The following is a 26,793-nucleotide window of genomic DNA, read 5'->3' as shown; positions in this document are numbered from 1 at the left end:
GATCATCCACGCCTCCTCGCATATGGCCTTTCTAACACTAAAAGTGTCTTACAAAAGTTAAATGACTATATTGTTTTGTATGAATGAGTGATCAGGATGGTTTTCACATCATTTTATAGCAAAAACTCTAGGCTACAAGATCCAGTCCTTAAACGTCCTTTAGTATGTGTTATATGGCCTTATTTCAGTGACTTAAAATTTTAGTTTTTTTAAAAACCACACATAAACATTATTTTCTCAAAAATACAAACATGTACATACATGTTGCTCACATATTATTGTAGCCCAGTTTGTGCTGAATACAGTGTTATCAGACTTTAGCCATTAATATGTTTTTAAGCAACTGAAAAAGCATAAATGTCAAGGCATGTCAAAACTTCTTCAGGGCCCAAAACACCCTCAGACCCCAGAGGGTTAAGGGATTAAAGGGAGAAAGCGCTTTATCACACATGGTTTCTGTCAGAGAACATGGCTTGTATGTGTTTATGTTAACGCATAAGTTGCATTAAAATGTTTTTGAAGAGTACGCATGTGCATATGCTCAAGTGCATCAGGGGAACACCGAAGTCTAAATTGCAGTGCAATGCATCTGTCGCTTTATAAAGTGCATGCCGCTTTCGTGTCTTCAGCAGCTTTCTCGCATTAAACGGCTTTCTGGTGTATTTGTAAATTAGGTATTATAATTTAAAATTTGCCGAAGTTATTACTTCACCCCCTGAGTAACATCATCAATGACAGCTCAACCAATGTGGTTTGAACGATGGATGTGCGACATAGATACTACGGTTTCGGAAAACAGAAATTTCTACAATGATGCATCTTACTATTATGGTTATGCAGTGAGTGTAAGCTAAGACCAGCTAAGGTCTTAAGGTCAGCTTAGGTTTTAGCTGTTTTTTTAGCTGGTATGGGATGCTGATCTCACCAGGCTTCTTAACCAGCTTGACCAGCAAGTCAAACATCTTTATGAGAATGACCATGCAGGTTGACCGGCTTCACCAACTGAAATTTGCTGGTAAGCTAGACCAGCACAAAACCAGCATCAGCCCGTCTGGACCAGCATGGAAATTCATACTGATTTCCAACTAATGAAGGACAGAATTGATCACGTGATCCATCTATCCAGCTACTGGTTGGAGGGCTGGAATGATTCTGTACCATTTAGCATGGCATCGATGATGGCTAAAACTTCTTATACCCTCATTTACCTTAAGTGTCCATTCATCCTGCTTAATGTTCTGTACTGTTTTGTTTCTGTAGCACAAAGCGGCTGCTTGATGTCGATAAGCCAATGCAGTGAAGGCAATGAGATGAAGATGAGTATTGAAGGAGGGGGCTAATATGTGACTCTTCAGCAAGCTTGTTAAGAGCTAGGAGGAAGTGGCTTCAATGAACTCCTTTAATTAAAATACTTATCATATTGCAGTGATGAGTCAGCATGCCAGTTAAGCATCCATCTTCACTGGAATGTAAATGTAAAGGTGCGTGGTACCTCTGGAGAACATGCTAAATATGGATTCACCAAGGTCTTTCTAAGCGAGGAGATTCATGGATCCCCAAGCTGTGCCTAGGGCTCCTGTAAGCTTTATGAGTGATAGATTGTTTCCTGCCTGCATCTATGAACAGCAAAAAATAGAGTGGAACATGAGATGACAGAGAGAGGCTGGGGAGAGAGACAAAGACTAATAAAGACAGTGCCATACTGTATATAGTCAGGCTGAGAGAAAGGGGAGAGACAGAGATATACAGAAAGAAACGTAGCAAAAAAGTGAGATTAAGGGAGTCTCTCTGCAACGGTCAATGTTTTCCCAATGCCCTTTGCATCTAATCAAATCAGTAGCTAAACCTTGTTTTAGAGTTTATTAGAATTTAGATACAGTGCTGAGGGAGAGTGCGAGAGGGAAAGAACAATAAAATAAACTGATGTTCATATAATTCAATTCTAGCAGTGGCCTCCAAGGCTGAATGCCTTTCTGAAGCTGAGCTTCCTTCCTAACTTGCACTTTGGCAATGAAGATAACATTTGAATAATTAATATGGGAGTCTGTACTGTAGGGCTGAGTGAGTGAGTGTGTTTGTGAGAGAGAATAAAAAGATGAAAGAGGAATGTTTATGAAGAGTGGAACAATAATATAGGATGAAGTATAAGAGGAATAAAGGGGGAAAGGAAAAGGGAAATAACCCAGAGAATGAAATGATTTTATGGTGGAGAAGATCTCCCCACCCTTTCCTTTTCCCATCTGGATCTCAATATTTAATACCAAATTTAATTGCCAACAGCTGGTTGTAATGTGTATTAATTTGAGATGCTCTGATTATTGGTATAACCCTGCTCAAAATGTTGGGTTTTGATTGTTTTGTTGTTCCTTCAGCCATTTTCAAATAAAAGAGAGCAAGAAAATTGTTTCTTTCTCATCACTCTTTTTTCATCATGTTGGCAGAAATTAGTGCTAGTGATCACTAATTGTACAGTCTAAAAAACGTGGTGCTCCTCCACAAAATACTGCAAAACACAGTGAGACGTGGCACAATGGTCAAAAATGTCCATCTAGCGACTGTTTACATATATATATATATATATATATTGGAAAACAGTGCAGATGGATGCAAAAATGTTTTCAGTGTGAATGGCCCAAGGCAGCATCACATGCATTATTCACAAAAAAAGCCAGTCCAACAAAAATTGTGGCGAGCTCAAGAAAAACTCATCCAAGACAGAGAAAGAAATGTTGACCAAAAAATATGCTTTCATTATATTTAATTCACTATGGAAAAGTATAGTAAAATTGACTATTTCACCAAATATTTGAGTGTGCTGTGTATTTTAAGCTTATTAGAGTATCACTGTGTTAGCTTAGCAACATGCTAACGTCCAGCTCTGTTGGAATCAATTGTGAGTAAAATCTTCCACTGTCTTTTTGAGGGCAACGCTATTCGTGACATGCAGAGAGCTCCCTGTGTAGTGTTCCAAATCGATCATTTATGAGGTTCCATTTCAATTATGAATCCTGTGTAGTCACTGAGAGCTTGCTAGGTTTTGGAACAGAACTGTTGGATCCTTTGGTATCCCTTACAGATATCAAAACAACAAGAGAGATGTTAAAGGTAAGAGTCCATGGAAAACTGTGAAAAAAATGTTTTAATCAATTGAGGACATTTCTAGACTCTTTAATATTAATTTCAAGACCATTGCCATTGTGTGTATGTGATGTGGTTTGGCTATGGAGATTACTGTGCAGTGTTCTGAGGCTTGAGGTGTGAGCTCTTGTGGTAATAGGTGTCAAGCCATTTACCCGATTTGTGCTTTATCATCATTCAAAGACTGTGAAATGAAACATGCATTTTCAAATCCCGAGCTGTTGTACGGAATAACGGAGACAATGTCAAGGATTTTTGTCCTCTGACCCCTGTCTCAACAGGTTTATTATTTTGTCATTAATGTTTTTTTTTTTTTTGTGTGTGTGTGTGTGTGTGTGTGTGTGTGTGTCTGTGTGTGCTAATATGTGTTTAAGAGGCCTTGCAAGGGACAGAGGACACATTATCAAGAGGGTTGTTTGGGAACACTTGACGCATATAGGAGAGGCTGCAAACTGACACAGATTGTGGGTATTTTGGTCAGAAGGGTTATCAGGTGCAGCATCGTGTGCATATTTTATGAAGAGTGCCAAGAGTAGGGTGTGTGAAAAGGAGAGTGCAGATGGTCATTAGCCGCTATGTGAAAAACTCCACAGCCATTTAGGACCATTTATCCCCTAGTGATGAGTTTTGCCACTGCGCTCACCCATCGATAACTTATCTTTCCATGCATCCTTTTTTCAAGGCTTTTTATGGCCCTAAAATCCCTCTGCCTGATCAGCAAAGTATTATATCACTACTTCTCCGTGCTAAATAATTTAGCCCTGCACTACTATTTTTCTTCTCACTTAACCTAGCTCTCCTTCAGCATGTCTTTGTATCTTCACTGACAAGGAGGCTCATTAGTCACACCAGTTTTTTAAGGTCTCTGCAGTGATGTATGCTCTTGGTAGCTGAGCTTATCTTTTTGTATTCCTAAGATCTGTTTTTTTTTAATGGCTTTCCATGTATTCACAGTCTGAAATGAACTACCGTTTGAAAGACAGGACTCTGAAAGGCAGACAGCTGGGATGTCACATCGAGTCTCTGACTGAGCCTGAGGACTCAGCGCATGAGTTGAAAAGGTTGGCTAAACAGAAATAATGACTTAATTGTTTGAGAGACAGTCTGCTTTAATAAAATTAGAAGAACAGAATAAAACAAGCTCTTTTTGTCTCTCTCTATGTCAGCATCTTTGTGCATTGGGGATGAGGGGCTCAGGGTTTGGCTAGTTGGCTTTGGCAGTTCTTTGTTGCTAGTACATGCCACCCATTCTGACAAAAAAAAAAAAAATAAAAAAAAATAAAATAAAATAAAAAAAAAAAATAATAATATATATATATATATATATATGTGTGTGTGTGTGTGTGTGTGTGTGTGTATATATATATATATATATATATATATATATGTATCAGTGCTGTTAATCGATTAAATAGATTGCGATTAATCACATAATTTTTTGGTAGTTGGCACCATATATATTTATTTTCCTATCAAAATGCATTTATTTCTATCTTAGGAAAGAAAACAAAACAATATGTAACAATATAATGCTTTATTAACATTTTACAAACCAAGTCTTCCACAGTATAAAGATAGAAATGCACTAAAATAGCACCAATTCAAGTCACATTAAAGGAATGTTCCGGGTTCAATACAAATTGAGCTCAATCGACAGCATTTGTGGCATAATTATTGATTAAGCAAATATCTTAGTTCCAGTGAGGCACTTATAATGGAAGTGAATGGGGGCCAGTTTTTAAACGTTAAAATACTCACTGTTTCAAAAGTATAGCCTCAAGACATAAAGTATATGCGTGCTAACATGATTTTAGTATGATAAAATCGCCTACTAAAGAATCACTTTTCTGTGTAAAGTTATAGCCAATTTTACAACTTCATTACCATGACTATGTAATGTCAACAAACCCTAAAACGACTGTAAAAACGGATGATTTAAACAACTTTACAGCTCAAATAATACAAGAGTTTTGACAGAATTAATGTGTGCTTTTATAAAATTATAAGCTTCACATTTCTGTGTTTAATCCCTCCAAAAATTGGCCACATTCACTTTCATTGGCTCCATTCACTTTCATTGTAAGTGCCTCACTGAAATCCAGATTTTTGCTATTTTTTGAGAAAAGGAGGGACGAGTCGAAACTATTTTTTGTGGTACTCAACATTAGGCCACAAATGCTGTTGATTGAGCTTAACTTGTAATAAACCCCTGAACATTCCTTTAAACGTTTCCAAAAGTCTAAGTAGGAGGTTGAATAATAAAAATAAAAATAAATAAAAAAACTATTCTCCCTACTGGTTGCATATTCATTGCAATGGACATTTTATCTCTTAAACTTTCATCCTCCACAAGATTAATCTGCCGGTAGACTGTGGCTATCCACTTTCCTACAGCAATCGTGAAGCTGTGTTCATGATTCGTGTCAAACCATCAATGTCAGCGTCAAGCATCGCTTTGAACTCCATGGTAAAGCTCTTGCTGATAAAAGCGTCTCATTCTGCGTTTTGGTGATAGTTAAGACTTGCCGTGCTTCTGTGGTAATTAAAATGTGCCTTTTATATGCTGAAAATATTTTTATCACAAATCCCATCCAGGCTTGTTTTGTATATCAAATAGTGCTAAGAGGACCTTTCTCCATCATTTTATCACTGACAGGAAGTGCTGTTGTGTGTGTGTCAGTGTAATGACACTGGGCGGACACATTTCAAAGGTTCCGCCCTCCTGAAAAGTGTTTATGCAGGTTTATGAGGTATTAATGGTAAATGTGTTTATCGTGTTTAAGAAAAATTAACACATTAAACTTTTTTAATTAATCGCATGCGTTCAGTCTGACAGCTCTTTACAGTGTGAAATGGACTTGAGTTTTTCCCTGTTTGCTGCAAAGGGTTCTAGTAGTGATGGCATTTACAACATGATTAGCAAAAAATAAAAATAAACAAATAATTAAAACAAAAATAATTCTGGGACTGATTGTCCATGAAACAAAAGGTGCTGTTCCACCATCTTGTCGAACAAGAAAAGTCATCTTTAGCTCTTTTCACAACACACATCATTTCAAAGCAGCTTTACAGATAATTATGCTGTCACAACAATTGAAGCTGTAATGTCTGTGATGTCATTAGGTCATCATTGTGCGATTTGATAAAAAACGTGATTGTAGATTATGCCTTAAAAAAGTATATATTATTTGTCTTTAGACCCCCGATGAGCAAGCCTAAGGTGACTGTTGCAAGGAACACAAAACTCCATTAGATGTTAGTTAATGGAGAAAAATAACCTTGGCAGAAAACAGGCTCACTGGGGAAGCAGGTTCTCCTCTTGCTCTATAGCATGAATACAGTATAATAACAATATTTGTAAACTATGCTTAATACAAGTCATGGTTTACATAAGTAAACTGAGTAGATGTTGTGGCCTATGTTAAAACAAAATTAATTTGTATGAACTGTAACATTAATGACTAAAAGTCTTTGAAGTCCATCCTGAATTAACTCCAGAAGTGCACATAGATGCAGTGTCCTTTGTTATTTTGGCTGATCAAGGCTTTATTGGCATAAATGTATTGTCTATATATTCCATTTTAAGATAGTGTAGTCCATCCTACAATATGACCAAGATAATGCAGGCATAGGTCAGTGAGGTGCATAGCAGTCTGGCTGTAATCTTGTGGCAGTTAATTTTAACTCCATCCTAATTCCGAGGATCAGGCAGTGGCCAGGCAAGTATCCCATGTATTACAGTTAGAGTTGGCAGCAGTTCATCCTCTGTAAAGTCCATCGTAATAGACTGACATGATGTCTGGCTGGCACAGGATGCAGTTAGTAGTCATCACTCAGAGACACACAGTGGTGGGAGTGGGACATCGCGCACGACCATAGCTGGATCTGGAAGGCTCTGGTAACAGTTCTTTTTGCAGAACCATGTCGTTCAATACTGATCTGGGCTTGTTGATACAGTTCTGGTTTCTTTTTCCTTTGTGGTGCTATGAAATCAGAATTTGGAATGGACCGACTGAGCAAGTGACTGATCGTGAGTCGCCACATCATTGAAGTGGTTCCCCAAAACAGTTTTCTGTCCTGAGTACAGTTAGCTAACTGTGTTTTGAACCAACTGTGCTCAAGTTGAAAAGCTGCTGGAACCATTACTCACTGTGCTCAGAACCGTTCCACCCAATGGTGGAAAAGTGCTTAAAAATTACAGCATATTTCTGTGTTGCAAATCCCATTGAGGCAGGATATCCCTTCCTTGGTGGGGAAAGTCAGTAGAGTCTGGTACTTCTTGTTCATTAAGCATAGAGACATATGAGTTGTGACCACGTTTTGATATTCATTTAAAAACTAAACTATTCATATATTCTCAAGATTCAAATATAAATATCTAGATAATTAAGACATAGTAGGACACAGTAACTGATACCTCCCACAGTGTTTGATACCAGGACACACTATTAGTGCTGGCATTTTTTGACCTGATTTAAACCAAACCAAACAGACTAATGAGGTATTTCCATTGAGATAATGTCTTAAGGTCAGAACAGATTTAGAAGATATCCATCACTACCAATGCTGATGCAGTGTGCAGTGGTAGTCCTTCACTATACAGATGCCTTCATCACAAATAATGAGAGGTCCTAGGGATGTTTTCTGCATATTGGGTTCTCTTGAGTATAGTTCATGTGCTAAAAATCCTGGTAAACTGTTTCTTACAGATGTTTCTAGCAGATGGCCCAGGCTTCAGTTGGTCTGTGTGGATCTGTTTTCCACTCGTTATGTACTCTTAAGTCAGATACATTACAGTAATCCAGTCTCAAGCACAAAACCACTCATTGTACATATTACGGGCCATGATTGACTTGCGCTTTTCACCCATCAGGGTAGTGGTGCAAAAATAGCTCTGGTGGAGAATGGCTGGCCGAGAGGTTTTTGAGTGGAAATGTGTGTGGGTAGGCAGAATGGAGAAGCATGTGTTTATGAAGGATGGAATAATGGCAGAGGAGGATAATTGGATGGCTTTTACCCTAGACGTTAGCCGTTCTGAGGCGCTCCAGTGGGTGCATAACTGCTGCAGCCTAGGAAAGGCTCAGAGTCCTTGAAGACAAGAGAGTTACGGCAGTGATTGTGTTGGACACAGCATTCTGCCCTGAAAGAACCATCAATCCATTTCACCTCATATCCCTGACTACAGGTCTACAGGTGGACTTTTTGAATGAGAAGCACTGTCTTCTTCTTTTGCTTTTTTCTCTAAGTCTTTCATACAAACAATGCTCAGCACAATGCACCAAAGAACCAAGTTATTTATGGACATCTCACACTTACCTTTAGATGAGCTTGCAGGATACAGTATATAACCACCCTCCAAATTAGCAAGCTGTCAATTCATTCACTTCAGATCCCTGTTACATTATATTTGTCATAGCATTGATAGATGCATGCACACATAACATATTCCTTGCTCACCCTTTCTCTTTCCTTATAATTTATTCCCTAATGTTTTCTCTCTGCTTGCCTGTCAGAATTCTGCCACTGCATCCTTTCCAGCTCTCTCTTTTTCTTCCTTTCTCTCCAGGTTGTCCTTCTTCCTACTGGAATATGGCTTCCTCAGCAATTCTCACATCATCCTTTAAGTGATATTAGGGGAAGGCCAGCCTTCTATTAATATGTTATTTAAAAAAGCAAGCAGGTGGCTTATGTCAAATATGAACTGTGCAGATTCTCCATCACTAGTGGTAACACATGGAATTGCATATTTATTTATTTATTTAACAGGTTCCCCAAAACGTATTCCATTAGTCGGACAAAAAGATAGTTCTGCCCCAAACTCACAACATTTGTTGAGCCAATGCCTATGTTAACATGTAAACCAAATGCTTGATTATTGCCAATAATCAGAGCAAAGAATTAGACTAAGGTGTTTACATAACATTGGCGAACCTCTTCAATCCCGTTTACATGCCACTTTGCCATTACTTCAATTATTCACTAAGAATTGTTTACTCAGACCTGTTCTAGGGGACCCGGCCTCCCTATTTATTTATCTTTTTTTTAAACCTACAATTTTTTTTTTTTTTTTTTTTTTGGAAACCTACCTAGGAATGGCTTACTTATAGTTGTGTCTGTATGTTAAGCTGGAATAGGATAAAGAATTGAGACACTTGAAAAACCTCACACATCATCTTAAGATTAAAGATCTATCATATTTTCAATCTCTTTTCCTGTTGGAAAACACATGAATTTAGGGCTGAGAGGTAAGAGATACAATACAATCAATAGTAACAACAGCCAACTGTTGTGTGAGTTTGTGAGTGAGAAACAGAGAGAGTGAGAATTATATAAAAAGAAAGGAAGTATTTATTATTATTATTATTATTATTATTATTATTATTATTTATTTTGATTTATTGGAATATGTGCAATTCACACTGGCATACTTGTGTTCACTTACTTGGAACATGCTGTGCCGATATCAGCCTCCATGGTTTGTTCTGAACAAGGCTATACAGTATCTGAAATAAAGATACTGGCAGCCATGCTAATGTGTATGGTTTAGTGTTAACCCCAGTAATAGTTTGATGGCTAAGAACTCTGGTATGGGACAAAGAGCACTGGTAGGTCTTTGATGTGTGATGACAGTAGCTGGACGCCGGGGTTCATTATTCACGGGCTGACACTCCATTTAATCACATTTTATTATGAAGCAGAGTTTCACTCAGTAAATCAGCCACAGCATGGTGCTACTGAAGGCTGGAGGATTGCGGGGAGGGTGTTTACGGATGGCTTTAATCAGGAGAATTTCTACCGTGACACCCTCCTTATAGCACACACACATTTTCAGCACACACTCATGCAAATACTCACATAAAATGTGTACACATGAAAACACCCTGCTGCAGAATCCAGCTAAAAGTGGATGTGCATAATATTTTTGATGTTATCAAAAAAAATAAATCAACCGTCAAACCACCATTTGAAGGTTGGTTTGATGCAATTCAGGCCACTCAAACAAACAGAGAATTTGTTTTACAAGTGTAACACAATGGCTCTGAGACACTATTTAAATTTTTTTCTGTTTGTTTGAGTGGCCTGTCCTCAACATTGGCTCAACCAATGGATTGAGTTTTGGACTGTCTGTTTGGAAAAGCAATGGAAGACGGGGAGTTTTCTGCAATATGTTTGAAAACTGATTATTTGTGCAATTCTGTTTGGTGACGTCAGTGGCACAGGAAGTACTGTACAAGCTGGTACATTAGCTGTGTTTTGGAACATGGTAGCTGGTTTCTAGTGGGTCTAAGCTGGTTATTAACTGGTTCAAGTTGGTTGATTAGCTACCTAGACCAACTTGGACCAGCAACAAACCAGCTACCAGCTGGTTATACTAGCTGATGGGGGTTAAGCTGGTTTTTGGAACATCAGCCTGCTAATGACAAGCTTGGACCAGCTAATGACCAGCTTAGACCAGATAGAAGACAGCTACCATGTCTCAAAACACAGCCACCAACTTAAGCTGAAATGCACACACAAACACATGCAAACACAAAGATTTACACACTAATATTATCAGTACACATGCATGCAAATACAAACTATGTGCACAAATGCATGCAAACACAAACAAATCATACAGTGTACACAGAAAAATACTGAAGCACACTGCAATCTGTCTTTCCTCCTTCTTCAATGAACCTTGCACACCACCACCTGTTCTGTTTCTCCAGCTTTTGTGTTTTTTCCCTTCTCCAGTGCCCTTGCTCCCTTCCAGTGTCATTAAGGATAATTGGAGAGGGACGGGCTCCTTTTCCTAACAAAGACTCGGGACCTGATGCTGCTGCACTTATCCCCACGAAAATGGTTCCTAATGTAGTCTTTAGTCAGTCTGTTGTAGTTTCACTCAAGTGCTGCTTTCTTAATATCTTGGCCTGGAGATGATCTTCACTGATGCTTCCCTATTTGGTCAAAAAAGGGAGAAAATCCTGTTTTGTTTTTTTTTTTCATTTTGAGTGTGTCATATTTTTGACAGTGTCCATCTGTTCAGAGACAACTTAATATCCACACATACATTGCTGTGACGTCTGTGAAAGAGTGCACCACCTGGTAAACATTACATTCTATTGTAAGCATCTTACTTGTAAACCCAGATCTGATAAACATCTTAAAAGAAGAGTTTACCCAAAAAAATAAAAGTGTGGTATCATTTACTCGCATTTATTTCTTAAAGGAATATTCTGGGTTTAATACAAGTTGAGCTCAATCGACAGCATTTGTGGGATAATGTTGATTACCACAAAAAATAATTAAGACTCATCCGTCCTTTTCTTTAAAAAAAGCAAAGATTGAGGTTACAGTGAGGCACTTACAATGGAAGTGAATGGGGCCAATTTCTGGAGGGTTTAAAGGCAGAAATGTGAAGTTTATAAATTTATAAAAGCTCTTACATTAATTCTTCTGGTAAAACTGTTAAATTATAAGTTTTTTACAGTCATTTTAGTGTTTGTTGACATTACATCGTCATGGCTAGGAAGTTGTAAAATTGGCTATAACTTTACACAGAAAAGGTTAGTAAGGGATTTTATCACACTTAAATTATGTTAACACACATATTGTTTTTGTCTTGTGGCTATAGTTTTTAAATAGTGAGTATTTTAGCATTTACAGATTGAACCCCATCCACTTCCATTGTAAATGCCTCACTTTAACCCAGATGTTGGATTTGTTTTTAAAGAAACTTCTCTAAAAAAAAAAAAAAAAAAAAAAGAGGGGTTACAGAGGGGCAAGTCAAAATATATTTTTGTGGTGATCAATATTATGCCACAAATGCTGTTGATTGAGATTAACTTTGATTTATTCAGGAATATTTATTTAATGATGCCAAACGTCACTGGTTTTTGTGTGTCTTGTGACCAACACATTCTATTTTATGGAAAAGAAAAGCATAAACATTTTGCTACATGTTTGTCTACTTTTGTGTTCCACGAAAGAAAGTCGTTCAGGTTTGGAACAATGTGAGAGTAAGCAAATGATGACATAATTTTCATAATATTCATATTGAACATAACAAGCAACGAATTGCAGCATGAGCAATCACTTGTACTTTCATCTTCCAGAGTCAAACACACACATTAAATAGAGTTCTTGTCAATGTATGAGTGCTTTCAGGGGATTTTGTCGTATTTTAACAATGTCTGTTCAGAGACAGTGAAGTCCTTTTTCTGAAATGAATAGTTTGCCTGTTAAACAATAGCTGTGTCCCAAAGGACACACTATACACTATGGACTTGTACTATACACTATACCTTATGCACTCTGCCATGTAGTGTATGAATTTTCAAAGTATCTTCCCAAATGGAACACTTAACATTTTTTATTACACTGACAACGGAAGTGACATTTCAGACTCATGCGATGTGTTGCCTCTCACTTTGGTGTGAACATCAGTTCAACACTTGTATCTCAAACAACATACATATTCACACAGCATGGGGTGATGGTAAAGCATTCAACGTGCATTTGTAAGGTGTTGTATTCACTGACGTTTTGCTAGTTGCTACATTATCCATTATTTAAAATAGTTTTGTCTTACCAGCAATGCAACCAGGTATTTCTGCCCCTTTCGCTACGTACAGCAAGCCGCAAGTGCTGACTTCATGAAGTACATCATCATGAGTTTGAAATGTCACTACCCATAGTACACTTCTTTTTGTTGCATTTTCAATGTTAACACTACTCGCACTACTTACACTACAACACGACGTGAAATAACTTTTAGAGAGGGAGTTTTGTAGTTGTGTGAAAGATCTGTCCATCCCACTGACACAGCCACCTCCTGCCTGCAACTCAGCTCAATTAGTTTACCTCGAACAAAGCTATGCAAAATGACCCAGACCGCAGTCAGTGGCCGGTTGGTCGGAGCATTCATGCCGAGCTGTTGGAGATTAGATGACAGCTGGGATTTGACTGAGAAGGCAAACCGAAGTGAGAACTAGAACATGAATGCTCAGAGCAATGCCTGTAGCTACAGCTGCATCATACAGTTTAACATCCTGCTCAACTGACACCCTGGAGGAATATATGGGTCATACTAGGATTGTGGAGAAATGCAAGCACATACACATGGTTGTCATACACACCTGGCAGCTGCAGGCTCCGTTTTGCTCTAATCAACTCTATTAAAAAAAAAAAAAGAAAAAAAAAAAGACCTCAGGATACATCTACACACTATGGATCATACCACTTTACATCTTGTCAAAACAATATACTACCTTGATAACAGTTTTAAATATTGTACCTGGTTATATTGATTACAAATGATTTAATGTGTTAATGTGTTTTACAGTTGATGTTACATCATGTTTTCACTGTCTTCATTAAAAATAAAAAAATAAAAAAAATAAAAAAATAACTACATACTTTTCATGATGAAGAATGTGTTTTATTATCATCAGTTATCAACTTCCTTTATATGTGCAGTATAAATAATGGAATTTTGAGCGGATTTGCTATTATGTACCCAGTGTTGAATATAAAATAATAATCTAATTTAATATATTAATTTTTTTATTTTTTAATATAATAATCCGACCAATAATTGTACTTCTAATAATAATTTGTTATAAAATTATAGTGGTCTGTTGTCTTAAAATATGACACTTCTGATTATGATTTATAAAAAATATATATATATATATATATATATTTTTTTTTTATTTGAGTTCATTTAAAGTTGTCTCTAAAGTTTCCATTAGTGAAATATCCACAAAGCCTGATTTTTAGAAATGCAATTTTTTCGGGCACATTTGATTTGGAATCTAAGCCAAGTAGTCCAGGACAAATTTGAACAGAAATGTCTGTAAGAAGCTATGTTTTTGTCTTGTGTTTGTGGTACGGTACTCATTATTTTGAATTTATGTAGGTGTTTAAAATTACATCAAGAGACCTGAATGTCAAGGCTAATTGTTAGCTTTAAAGCCACTGAATGCAATGATTTTTCAGTTTAAACTGTTCTGCGGTGTGAAACAGTGTCCATCAGTGTGACTTGTTAAACTCCATCTAAAACTATTTTAAACAGCAAATTGTTATTGTGCAGGCAGTTTTCATGATCTTACATTTAAAGACTATTTGTACTTATTTAAACTTTTATGTATAGTCTTTTGATGAATAGTTAGAACCAGGGGTTAAATTGAGGCAGAACGGTACGGAACGGCAATCTGGCACCTCCGATTCAAAATTCAAAATATAAAAAAAAATAATAAAAAAATAATAATAAAAAAAAAAAAAAAAATAAAATATATATATATATATATATATATATATATATATATATATATATATATATATATAATCCCAAATTTAACCCTTGGTTAGAGCATCTAAAAGTTCATGTCCATTTGTCAACTACCCTTATCTATGCAAACGCATGCTGGAGTGGTATTTCTGTGCATAGAGCTGAAAGCAGTGTTGATGACTTCTTTGTAACCATCTCTAACCTCTGACCTGTGAATTAGGGTCCCTTGGCTGCTCTATTTGAGTGCTTTTTGATAGGTCTGTAAAGTGTTTATTAGCTACCATTCTGATGATTGGAACCACTGGGTCTCTTGTGGCCAATATTGTCCAGAATTATCTTACTTATAACCTGTGATGTGCTAGTTAGCTTTTACACAACAGTAAACAGCTTTAGCAGGATTTTATTTTCGGAAATTGAGACAGTCAATTTAGCAAAGTCTATTTGGTGCTCAGACATTTGAAGCTGCAAGCTAAAATACAGCAGTTCTTCCTGCACAACTATTTATTTATTTTTTGGGCTTTTTGCCTTTGTTTTAGAAGATAGTAGAGTGTAGACAGGAAAGAAAGGGTTAGAGAGTGGAATGGGATTGGGGCAGGTCCTAAGTCATGCTTGAACCTGGATTTCGTGTGAGCCAACAGCTCTTATATGATCTGAGTTTTCGGTTTGAATCATTCTATTGAATAATTCACTGAATGCATTAGAGTAATTACAGAGTCAGCATTTCACTCTCTTATTAAACAGTCAACTTTCATCCATGTCTGATTCAAAATGTTACCGTCAGTGCTCGAAGTGGGGTGGTACACACTAGTGTGCATATCCCTGTGTTCTGGCCCAACTGCAAAAACATAATTCTGTAGGAAACACTGAGCTACAGCGATCAATTTATATAACCTTACTCTTGGTTGACATGTGTTTTGTTCCTTTTTCTGCATTTCAGGTTGACAGGGTTTCAACTTCCTGCCCCTATAGTCAGCACAGGACCAAGGCTCACACTATGGCTGCTGTCAGACTACGCTGTAAGCGGCCAGGGCTTCAAAGCAGTGTTCGAAGGTAAGAATCATAAACTTCTTTCTTTGTATCAGTCTTTCGCTCATATCTTTCACTTGTTGGAACATGTTCAAACCCTAATCCTTTGGGCAGACCCAGTGATCAAGTATAGTGGACTCGTGCACTAGCATGTGCTGCTGAGTAGACTTTTTATAGATAATTTTATAGGCTAATTGTATTGATATGCATGGTAAATTTAAAGGCAGAGAATCCATCAATTTCTTCTCATCATATTTCATTAGATGTGAGTGTTTTATGACCCAGAAAGCAGTAATATGAATGCTTGCTTCAGAGTGGAAGCAAGGAGAATGAATCTACACTAATTAGATTAATTACCTAATTGGAATAGTAGACTGATGGAAGGTGAATCAATCTAGATATGCACTGTACTATTGAATCTGTCTGATTTAAATAGAGATCATGACTGTGGTCTATATAGGTATGCATTTAAAGTATGTTTTATATGTTCAGATCAAGTGTTTCTTTGAATTCATCAGTCTCATTCATGTAGTCTGATGCTGCTTGTGGTAGATGGTCAGCCTGGTTTATTTGGTATGGTTGTTGCATAAAGTGATAAAGCAGTTCCAGTTCATAGATGCATGTCTAGAGAACATGGCATTTCTCATTAGCTATATACAGTATACAGTAAGTGTGTGTGCTAGGGACAGTGTATATTCTTTGCATTGTACTTTTCTCCATTCATGATTACTATGCAAATCATAAAAAAATAAATAAAAATAAATAAATAAAAACATTGGATTGGGGTGGGACTGCTTGTTTGTCCAACCAAAGTCAGATGAGAGGAGTGTTTGCAAAATCTTTTTGAAAACAATCGTTATTTTTGCAATTCTGTTCGTGACAGACATTACACACTTCACCTTTAATTTAGAGCTGGGTTTGTTTTATAAATTGTTAGATGCTGAATGCCTAGCTTGATGTTAAAGCATGTTAGCAACATGCTAACAACACCTAGCAACATACTAGCAATGCTATTAACATGCTAAAACACTTCTATCCTAAAGGCTACATAACAAATTTTTATCGTAACCACAAACAACAGGGTAACAGAGCAGGTTAAAAGGATAAAGAACAGGGCTATGCAGAGCCCTGAGGAATGACCTACAACAACATGGATCAGACTAATTCAGTCTGGCACCATAATTATGTGTCACTACTTGTCACATGACCTTCTGGTGGGCTGCTGACACACTGTAAATGAGCAGAATTAAAGTGTGATGTTGTTGTGTATTGAGAGAATACCTAAACACTAGATGTCACTGTGTACTGAGTATGTATAGTATGTATGGAGAGTAGAAGAAGAGAAGTTGTGAAGATGTAAAATAAAGAGCATGTAGGTAATACACAAGCCCTGAAGTTTATTCCGGTAAATACACCACATATTGGCGACAAGGATGGCCCTACTCGCTCTCTCACCTCCTCCTGCATTTCTTGAAACCCCGGGTGAGCCGAATATTCAATTTACTGCATGGATTCGTATGTTTGATAACCACATGACAGCACTGTCTGAGGAGGCCCTGCCTGAACAGAGAAAATGTGCTTTGCTTATACACTGTCTAGGCACGGAGGGACAGCGTATTTTTTATACACTTACAGTGACGGATGAACATTATGAGACTGCATTGAGTGCGTTGTGCACATTTTTTGTTCAGAAAGTGAATGTGGTCGCCGAGCGAAATAAATTTCCTCAGCGTGCCCAACAGTCTGGTGAACCTATAGTGCAATATGTGGCTGCTCTATGGGAACTGCTAGTGAACTGCGACTTCGGTGTACTTGCGGATGACATGATCAGGGATCAAATTGTAGAGAAAACATGCACTCCACACATTCGGGTACGTTTATTGCTGGAAACTGACCTTACTTTACAAAAAGCCTTACTATCGCGGGACAAATCGAGTCAGCCGTGGCCGAAGCTAAAGCTATCGAACACAATGCCGAGGCCCCAGTTAAAGTTATTCATGCTAGCTCACGTGGCGCTGCAAAGTCCAGATGGCAACACAAACCTGCACCATGTAAGTTCACTAATTCTCATTATTCATCTGCCAACGAACCTCAGGAAAAGTCAGATAACAAACACTGTTTTCATTGTGGCTCTGCTTCACATGTAGCAAACTTCCCCAAATGCCCAGCTAAACAGGCTAAGTGCAAAAATTTTGGAAAAATTGGTCATTTTGCCAGCATATGCCGCAGTTCTGCTTCCACATGTACTATACAAGAGACTGCTACATCCGAACTAACAGTTCTAAGCATTGATGCACCACCGCCTATGCGACAGAGACAATATCTTTCTTGCAATGTCTCCTTACACACTGAATGTGGAAAATCGCTGAATAATGGATACTGGCTCTGCTGTTTCCATCCTTCCAGAATACCTGTACCAACAGCATTTTGCAGACATTTCTCTTACATGTCCTAATGTTTGCTTTGTCACATACTTAAAAAAACAATTCCAGTTACAGGGTGCCATCCTATTACAGTCACTTATCAGGGTTACCATACACGTGCTTCCTTTTACATTGTGCCAGATGGAAAGCTGATATTAGGAATGGGCCTCATCACTGCACTGCAGCTGGAAATCAAAAATGGATGCATTACACCTGCCACTATCAAATGCCAAACTACTTTTAAACTAACCCAGCCACTGGGAATTGCTACTGGCTTCGTACACAAAGTGAACGTGTGGACGGATGTGCAGCCAGTCCAACAGAAATGGTGCAGATTACCATTTGCAATACGAGACGCAGTTTCTCAAAGACTCAAATCTGAACGAGTCATAGAAAAAATTTATTCGTCTCCATGGATTTCTCCACTTCACAAAAGAAAGATGGTAGAATTCACATTTGCGTCGATCTCAGAGAACCAAACAGAGCCGTGATAATAGACAGTCACCCTCTGCCTCACATCGAGGAAGTTTTCACTGACTTACGAGGATCTGCTATGTTCCCTACAATTGATCTTCAAAATGCATATCACCAACTGTCTCTACATAAAGACAGCAGGGACAGCTTTTGTCACCCGTAAAGGATTATACCGCTTCACACGAGTTCCTTATGGCCTGGCTTCAGCACCGAGTGCATTCCAGAGAATGATGTCACAGATCTTAGCGGGTCAGGAAGGTGTACAGTGCTACCTTGATGACATAATTGTCTATGGTGAGACTCCAGACATACATGTGAAAAGACTCAAAGCAGTACTCAAATGCTTACAGGACAGTGGATTGAAACTGCATGTAGATAAATGGCATTTTAGGAAAACACAGCTACCATGTGTACCTTGGCCATGTTATTTCTGCAGCTGGCTTACAGCCAATCCCAGAGCACGTTCTAGCCATGACCCAAGCACCGCCGCCCCATGATGCACAATGCTTGCGCTCTTTTCTAGGTCTAGCAGGCTGGTACTCAAAATGTATTCCTAACTATGTAACACTAGTGGAACCACTTCACGTACTGCTTCGCAAATCCACTGGTTTCTATTGGTCTCATGAGGCTCAAGAACATTTCGATTGAGTGAAACAGATCATTGCTACTAATCCAGCCCTTGCATCCATCGAGACCTACCATAGTTACTACAGATGCATCAGATTACGGCATTGGTGATTACTCAGTGTCATGGTACAGTGGAAAAGACTGTTGCTTTTGGTTCGTGAACACTGTCTGAGTAAGGGCTGTAAAAGCCTTTCTTTATCTCAGCTGGAGGGACAGGCTCTATCGCACCCTTGCACAGAAGGGTCGTGATCTCCACACGCAAGGTGGCGGCGTTCTCGCCCCTCACCAAAGTGAAGTGTGGCTAGAGTGGCTTTCCCCCGAAAGAATGAAAGCCGCAACGTTGAGTGAGTGACAGAAGGGGAACTTGAAAGTGATACTTGAAATACTATTCTGCAATGTTTACTGTTCTACAGACTAAAGTTAAAGGCTTGAATGAATAATTCAAAGTTAACTACTCTAATACGTTAAGGCGTTATACATATTGTTGATAATTGAGTAGTGATTTGTTTTCTTTTTTCCCCCTGATATTTTAGTACTATGGTAATTGCTTTTGTTTTACAAAAAGGGGAATATGTTGTGAATTGAGAGTATACCTAAACACTAGATGTCACTGTGTACTGAGTATGTATAGTATGTATGGAGAGTAGAAGAAGAGAAGTTGTGACGTCAAATAAAGACATCTTCACAGATAATTTAAGGGGCCGTTCACAAGAACACATTTTTGCGTCTGTCTGTGCTGTTTTTTTAACGGCTTTTCTAAGTAAACATGCATTAGATGGACGTGTTTGATGGTTGTGCCACATCTCTTTGTTTGTTCAGCGTCTCTTGCAGGAGAGCCACTTTTATTTACAGCTGTGTCATAGTTAAAATAATGTCAATTTTTAAAAACACGTCTTGAGGTAATACACGAGCCCTGATGTTTATTCCAGTAACTACACCACAGATGTACAGTATGTAGCACTTGTAGCCTGACTAAACACAGCAGAATAATGAGAAACCCCAAAGCTCTTATCCATAGGCCTGCACTATACAGTCGACTGTTTAGCGATTTCCTTTGTGACTGCCCTGTGGTCTGACACTTTGAGCTTTGATGCTCATGTAATCCATACTAATTTGTGTTTGGCTTGTGTCAATTTCAAATAAATAATTGGACATGAAATTTAGAATACAGTTGGAATTTATTCATTATATAAGATGAAAGAAACTGAAGAGTGATATGAGAGATAACTTAAGGGGCCGTTCACAAGAACACGTTTTTGCATCTGTCTGTGCTGTTTTTTTAACTGCTTTTCTAAGTAAACATGCATTAGATGGACGTGTCTGATGGTTGTGCCACATCTCTTTGTTTCTTCAGCATCTCTTGCAGGAGAGCCACTTTTGTTTACAGCTGTGTCATAGTTAAAATAATGTCCATTTTTAAAAACACGTCTTGAGACACCTGCATTCTGTTCTATTTGTTGCGTTGAGTCAGTTGTTTTTTAGCACAAAAACACGTTCGGTCTGAACATCTCCTTACACAGCTATGTAGGAATTTTGTCACCTGTGACAACTGTGCAGTTTAGTTGTCATTATTTAAACATATTTGACTGCAGAATCAGGTATTCTAGAGATCCGTGTAATAATGAGTATTTTAAAAATCCCAAAACAAAAATTGGTAAATATGTCTTAGCGCCATGTTTTGTTTAAACCTGTTTTAGTGCTGCAAGACAAGGAGGGATTGCAAAAGTATCATAATAAAATGTGTATTAAAACCATTGCAAAATCCCAATGTTGCTTAATTTTATGTCACTAGGAAAATTGTCACAAATTGTAAAATTGCTATTTATTTGTAATTTGTTTACATTTTTGTTGCATACTCAATCGGTTGTTGCTCTTTTACATGGACACACCATTTGCAAGGAAGTCCTCAAGGAAGAAGGCAATAAGCTCAATATTTCCATGTTTTAGTGTACACTGGTGACTAAGTGTGAGATTTCCCATACAGATTAAAAAAGAAAACACTAATTCAGCAGTGCTCTTTGCTCTCTTTGAGGAGGCAGAGTTGAGGGGGGAGGTTAATGGTTATACTGTAAATGAAGGCTCTGCGTCTTCATTTTGCATCTGGATTCTTCCTATTTATCCTTGCGGAGAAAAAGCCCCCCGGTGTGATGGCGAAACATTAGGGGCATTATGAGCAGTACTATCAATTAATGCTCTCAATCAGGCCCGAATGCAGCTGCTACTCTCCGTTAGGTGAGCCAACGGTCTCACACGCCTTGCGCTTTCTTCTCAGCTAGTGCCGGCGCGAACCTATCTTGAACTAAAGGAAGAGCAATCTAGCCCTGTAATGAAAGTCTGTATGACAGAGAGAAACAATCCCTTGGCTGGCTGAATAGATGACACAAAATGATTTGAAGCCTGAAAGAAACCATTAAGCCACTTGCAGTTTATTTAGTACACAGGACAGAAATGTTGATTTGCGGAAGTATGTTGTAATGTATATTATATTGCAACTATCAAAAAACAGTTTGTAAAGGAGGTTTTCTTTCTGCAGGTTCTACTATGGGGTAGGACTGGGTGATATAGCTAAAAACAAAATCTCAAAATTGTTTCAGCCTAATCTTGTGAAAATTACATGACTGTGGCAACAATTTTGCAAAATGATATAACATGGTTACTTAAAGGTAACCCAAAAATGAAAATCCTGTTATGATTTACTTACTTTTAAGCCATCCCAGATGTGTATGACTTTCCTTTTCAGCAAAACCAAAATGAAGATTTTTATAAGCACATTTCAGCTCTTTTTGTCCATACAATGCAAGATTTGCATTGTGTGCCATTAGACTGCTGGCTATTTGATGGTCCAAAAGGCACAATTAAGCAGCATAAAAGTAATCCACACAACTCCAGTCGATCAATTAATGTCAAATGAAGCAAATCGATAGGTTTTTATATAAAATAAATCGATAATTAAAACTTTTAACTTTAAAAAATCGCTTCCTGCTAGCAATCTACGCATCAGTGATGTAAGCGCAATGGCGCATTCATGCAAGAAGTCGGAAGTGCATGATTTGTGTACAACAGAGGAACGAGCGTCATGCGAGAGTTAGGTCATTTCAAACAGCAAAACAGTGCTGGGTGGGGTGGAAGCAACGATTCAAAGATAAAAACGTTTTAATTATCAATGTATTTCTTACACCAACCTATCAATTTGCTTCATAAGATATTCATTGATCAACTGGAGTAGTGTGGATTACTTTTATACTGCCTAAATATGCCTTTTAGATCATCACATAACCAGCAATCTAATGGTACCTGTTTACTTGCATTGTATGGACAAAAAGAGCTAAAATGTGCTTATAAAAATCCTCACTTCTGTTCTGCTGAAGAAGGAAAGTCATACACATCTGGGATGGCTTAAAAGTGAGTACATTTTTTTGGGTGAACTATTCCTTTAAGGGGTGATGGGTGATGCATTGTTCTGTGTTCACTCACAGGGCTTTTTCAAGCCGCTTAAAGTTATTATACAAATCTAAAAATGTGACGCAGTATCACTGAAATGGTGCAGTAGACAGCGTTTCACCAGATTTTGTAATGAGGAACATGGTAAACTGTCAAATATACACTGACACTGCAGTGCACTTTAAGTTATCCGTCAAAATAAGAGCTCTAGGTGAATGTGAAGTTAAAGGAATAGTTCACCCAAAAATGAAAATTCTCTCATCATTTACTAACCCTTATGCCATCCTGGATGTGTATGACTTTCTGTCTTCAGCACAACACAAATTAAGATTTTTAGAAGAATATCTCAGTTATTTTGGTCTATACAATGCAAGTGAATGGGTGCCAAAATTTGAACCTACTTCAGAAGCAATATGATAGGTGTGGGTGAGAAACAGATCAACATTTAAGTCTTTTTTTTTTTTACAATAAATTCTCCTCCCTGCTCAGTCAATCTACACTTTAATTTTCACTCTCACATTCTTCTTCTTGTGACTCACGTTCTTCATGCATATGCCCCCTACTGGGCAGGGTGAAGAATTTCTAGCAAAAATTGATGTAAATATTGATCTGTTTCTCACCCACACCTGCCATATCACTGCTGAAGATATGGATTTAACCACTGGAGTCATATGGATTACTTTAATGCCGCCTTTATGTGCTTTTTGGAGTGTCAAGAATTTGGCACCCATGCACTTGCATTGTGAGGACCTACAGAGCTGTGATATTCTTATAAAAAACCTTAATTTGTGTTCTGCAGGAGAAAGAAAGTCATATCACATCTAGGATGGCATGAGCGTGAGTAAATGATGAGACAATTTTAATTTTTGGGTGAACTATCCCTTTAATATGACATGCATATATTATGACAACTATACATATATAGTTGTATAAAATAAAAACTCAATATAATAATAAAAAATTAGTATCATATTGTAATAATAATCTGACTGGACAATCATACATAATATTGTTTATTTATATAAGTTAATATAAGTTAAAGAAAATTAACTTTTTGCACACCAGTGAAAAATACATACCTTCATTACATTACATCCATTTAACTAGATTTTTATTTAATAAAACAGTTTTAATCTACTTGGCTACAGTGGCTGTTAGGATGAATTACAAATTATGATTGAAATAAACATTTTGAGATATATACTAAATATCGTCAATAGGCTGGAAAAAATATAGAGATGTAGTCGGACGGTAATAGTCGGAAGTAATTTGTTTTTATATATTTATTTATTTTATTATTATTTGAGAAATCAGTCATTGAAACCAAGTAGATTAAAATGTTTTCATGTGAGAAGTAAAATATAGTAAAAAAAAAAAGAAAAAAAAAAAGGACGTAAATAATCAAGATGTTCTACACACTGTTTTTCACTAAATTAACACAAGACAGAATAATATTTTGTAATTTTTAATATATGCAAAACAATAATACACCAATATAACAATGCATAAAAATAAAAAGCAATATTTACCGACATATATTTTTACTAAAACATATTAATGCATGAAAATGCCAGATAGGGATGCCAAGGAACTGTTGAAACTGCTCTGAACTGATTCACAGAAATGGACAGTTTCAATTAATTCAGGGAGTTTGATTTTTTGCTTCTGACGTTTAAAACAGAGACTCTTTCAAGACATCTCTGTCTTAAAGCCCTCATACTTGCAAGTCGCAAGACAAGGACGTATCGCAAAAGTATTCTAATAAAAATTGCATTTAAGTCATTGTGAAGTGACAGTGTTGCTCAGTTTGTTATCACCAGCAAAAACATCACAAATATATCATGGATGGGGCCTGGGTAGCTCAGTGGTAAAGATGCTGGCTACCACCCCTGGACTTCAGTAGTTCGCTAGTTCGAATCCCAGGATGTGCTGAGGGACTCCAGCCAGGTCTCCTAAGCTTCCCAACCAAATTGGCCTAGTTGCTAGGGAGGGTCAAGTCACATGGTGTAACCTCCTTGTGGTCGCCATAATGTGGTTCGTTCTCGGTGGGGTGTGTGGTGAGTTGAGCATGGTTGCCACAGTTGAAGCCATCTGTGTCTCCATGTCAACACGCTCAACAAGCCATGTGATAAGATGCGTGGGCTGATGGTCTCAGATGTGGAGGCAACTGGGATTCATCCTCCACCACCTGGACTGAGGCAAATCACTACATGACCACAAGGACATAAAAAGCACATTGGGAATTGGGCATTCCAAACTGGGAGAAAAAGGGGGAAAAAAAAATATATATATATATATATATATCATGGATATTAAATATATCACAGGTAACACAGAAGTGTAACTTCATGTTTTTCAAACATTTGTGCAAGTATCTCATCTCAGCATGAACTTGATTGCTTCTCAGTTCTATTTATGTTTTTTATCCATTGTTAGTATCAGGATTTGTTTGACTTACAGACTTAAAAGTCTTCCAGGAATATAAATGGTCTGTTTTAAATTCAATTAACTGGAACAATAAATGAACAAAGGAAAAATAATGTTGAGATAAGGTGCTGACATGAAAGGTTAGCTCAAAATTTACCACCGATACATTCTTGCTGATTGTAAAAAAATAAATAAATAAAAAAAAATAGCAAAACAGTGATTATAGTCATTTTCCCTCTAATGCTTGCAAGTTTGGTACTTTTACTTATGAGTCTTTCACAAACCAATGATTCAAGCAACCTTTGAATAATTATGAGGGTTTGCTTGAGATTTTTAGATTAAACAGCAGAACCTTTAATCAGCTTTAATCAGCAATGCAGCTAACATGGACTATTTAATCAGCAATGCAGTTTACTTGGGCCATTAATATGGCTTTCTTGGGAATAAAGCTGAATGTAGAGACTGCAGAGGTAAGCAGTGCATTGTGTTGAGAGAGGTATTTTGGGAGAGATAGGGTACAATGTTTTTTTGGTTGCCTCTGCTCTTGGGTCACAGCCAAGCAACTCCACGTAATTTAATGTTTAGCATGACACACCACTAATTAATAGCATTATTCTGAAAGTCACTGTGAATAGAGCACTTAACTAAAATGCATCACTATGATGAATGTACTCACTGGTGTGTGCTGCCTGAGCTGGTAAAAGAACGAATTGTGCTTTAAATCCTGTGAACACATTGCACACACACATTTCACAGTGATATACACTTAACACCTGTGCACAGATGCACACATACACAAATACTGCCAAACCATCACTATCTGCACAAAAGAACACACACTCTATAAACGAGTTGAAACAACTAGCCGATTAGCTCTACCATTAATTGATGTGTTGGGTCTGTTTCAACCAGTAGTGGGTCAAATGTGTTGCACTTGTTCTATACATGTTGATAGTAGGAGGAACTACTTCCTACTTCCCTACAAAGCCAAAACACAGTAACTATGCCAACATTGAAACTGAGAAAAAAATGGCTTCAAATGTACTTGATTTTTGTGTGGATTTTGTAGTTACTGTAATGTTCTCACTGCATTTTCTCTGAATCTGAGCATAGTTGAACCATGCCTGTCTGTCACAGGACAAATAAAAATAACTACATTTTGACCAATGTGTAGTTACTAAGTTTTGCCTTTGCACACCAGTGTAAATTAGTAGCTATGTGTAATTAGTTTTGTATAGTAAACTGCAACGCATTATAAGTGAACTGTGCTGAGTTCACGGACATTTTAGATAATTTGGGTTCATTTACTGCATTCACATACAAAATCCTTGCAAACCACCCTGAAACTATTAAAGTGTCGCCCAAAATTAGACATAAATTATAAGCAAATGTGTTTGCAGTGTTCATGGAAATTAATCAAACTGCATGAATCTGGAATTCATTAAATAGGAGCCCAACAATAGCTGGATGACCAGTTGCATCTGCCGAGATTCTGAGATACAACCAGTGGTTGCTTTTCTATACTATATGGCCACGGGAGCTGAGGAGCCGTCAGATTTGAAAAGATAAATAATAATAAAAAATCAAAATAAAAACAGCAAAGGACCATGTGTTGGGTGGCTCTATTCAAGTATAACTGCTATAGGAACCAAGAAAGTAGTTTTAATGTTGGTGGTTAAATAGTACTGTTTAACAACACCTAAGAACATTATTTTCGTGTTTCTTTAGTACGTCATAGGTCAAAGAATATATGTGTCAAAGGACAATGCTAACATGGGGAATGTAATATGTACGAGAATGTATTACACTATCAGGGTTGGGAGGGTTACTTTTGAAATGTATTCCACTACAGATTACAGAATACATGCTGTAAAATGTAATTTGTAACGTATTCCGTTAGATTACTCAAGGTCAGTAACGTATTCCAAATACTTTGGATTACTTCTTCAGCACTGGTAGATT

At 37.4% G+C, this 26,793-nt stretch overlaps 1 protein-coding gene across 1 annotated transcript in view; it reads left to right on the top strand.

Moving 5' to 3' along the window:
- LOC127425333 (CUB and sushi domain-containing protein 2-like) overlaps nucleotides 1-26,793 on the top strand; it is a 463,524-nt gene that overhangs the window by 44,496 nt on the left and 392,235 nt on the right. The window contains exon 3 of the mRNA XM_051671189.1: nucleotides 15,351-15,463. Coding sequence (XP_051527149.1) covers nucleotides 15,351-15,463 — 113 coding nt within the window. The remainder of the gene's footprint in view (nucleotides 1-15,350; nucleotides 15,464-26,793) is intronic.

This window comes from Myxocyprinus asiaticus, chromosome 34, assembly GCF_019703515.2.
Source record: "Myxocyprinus asiaticus isolate MX2 ecotype Aquarium Trade chromosome 34, UBuf_Myxa_2, whole genome shotgun sequence".
NCBI classification, from domain to species: Eukaryota; Metazoa; Chordata; class Actinopteri; order Cypriniformes; family Catostomidae; genus Myxocyprinus; species Myxocyprinus asiaticus.
Note: the sequence above shows the minus strand (reverse complement) of the source record. Positions and strands in the feature narration are given on the sequence as shown.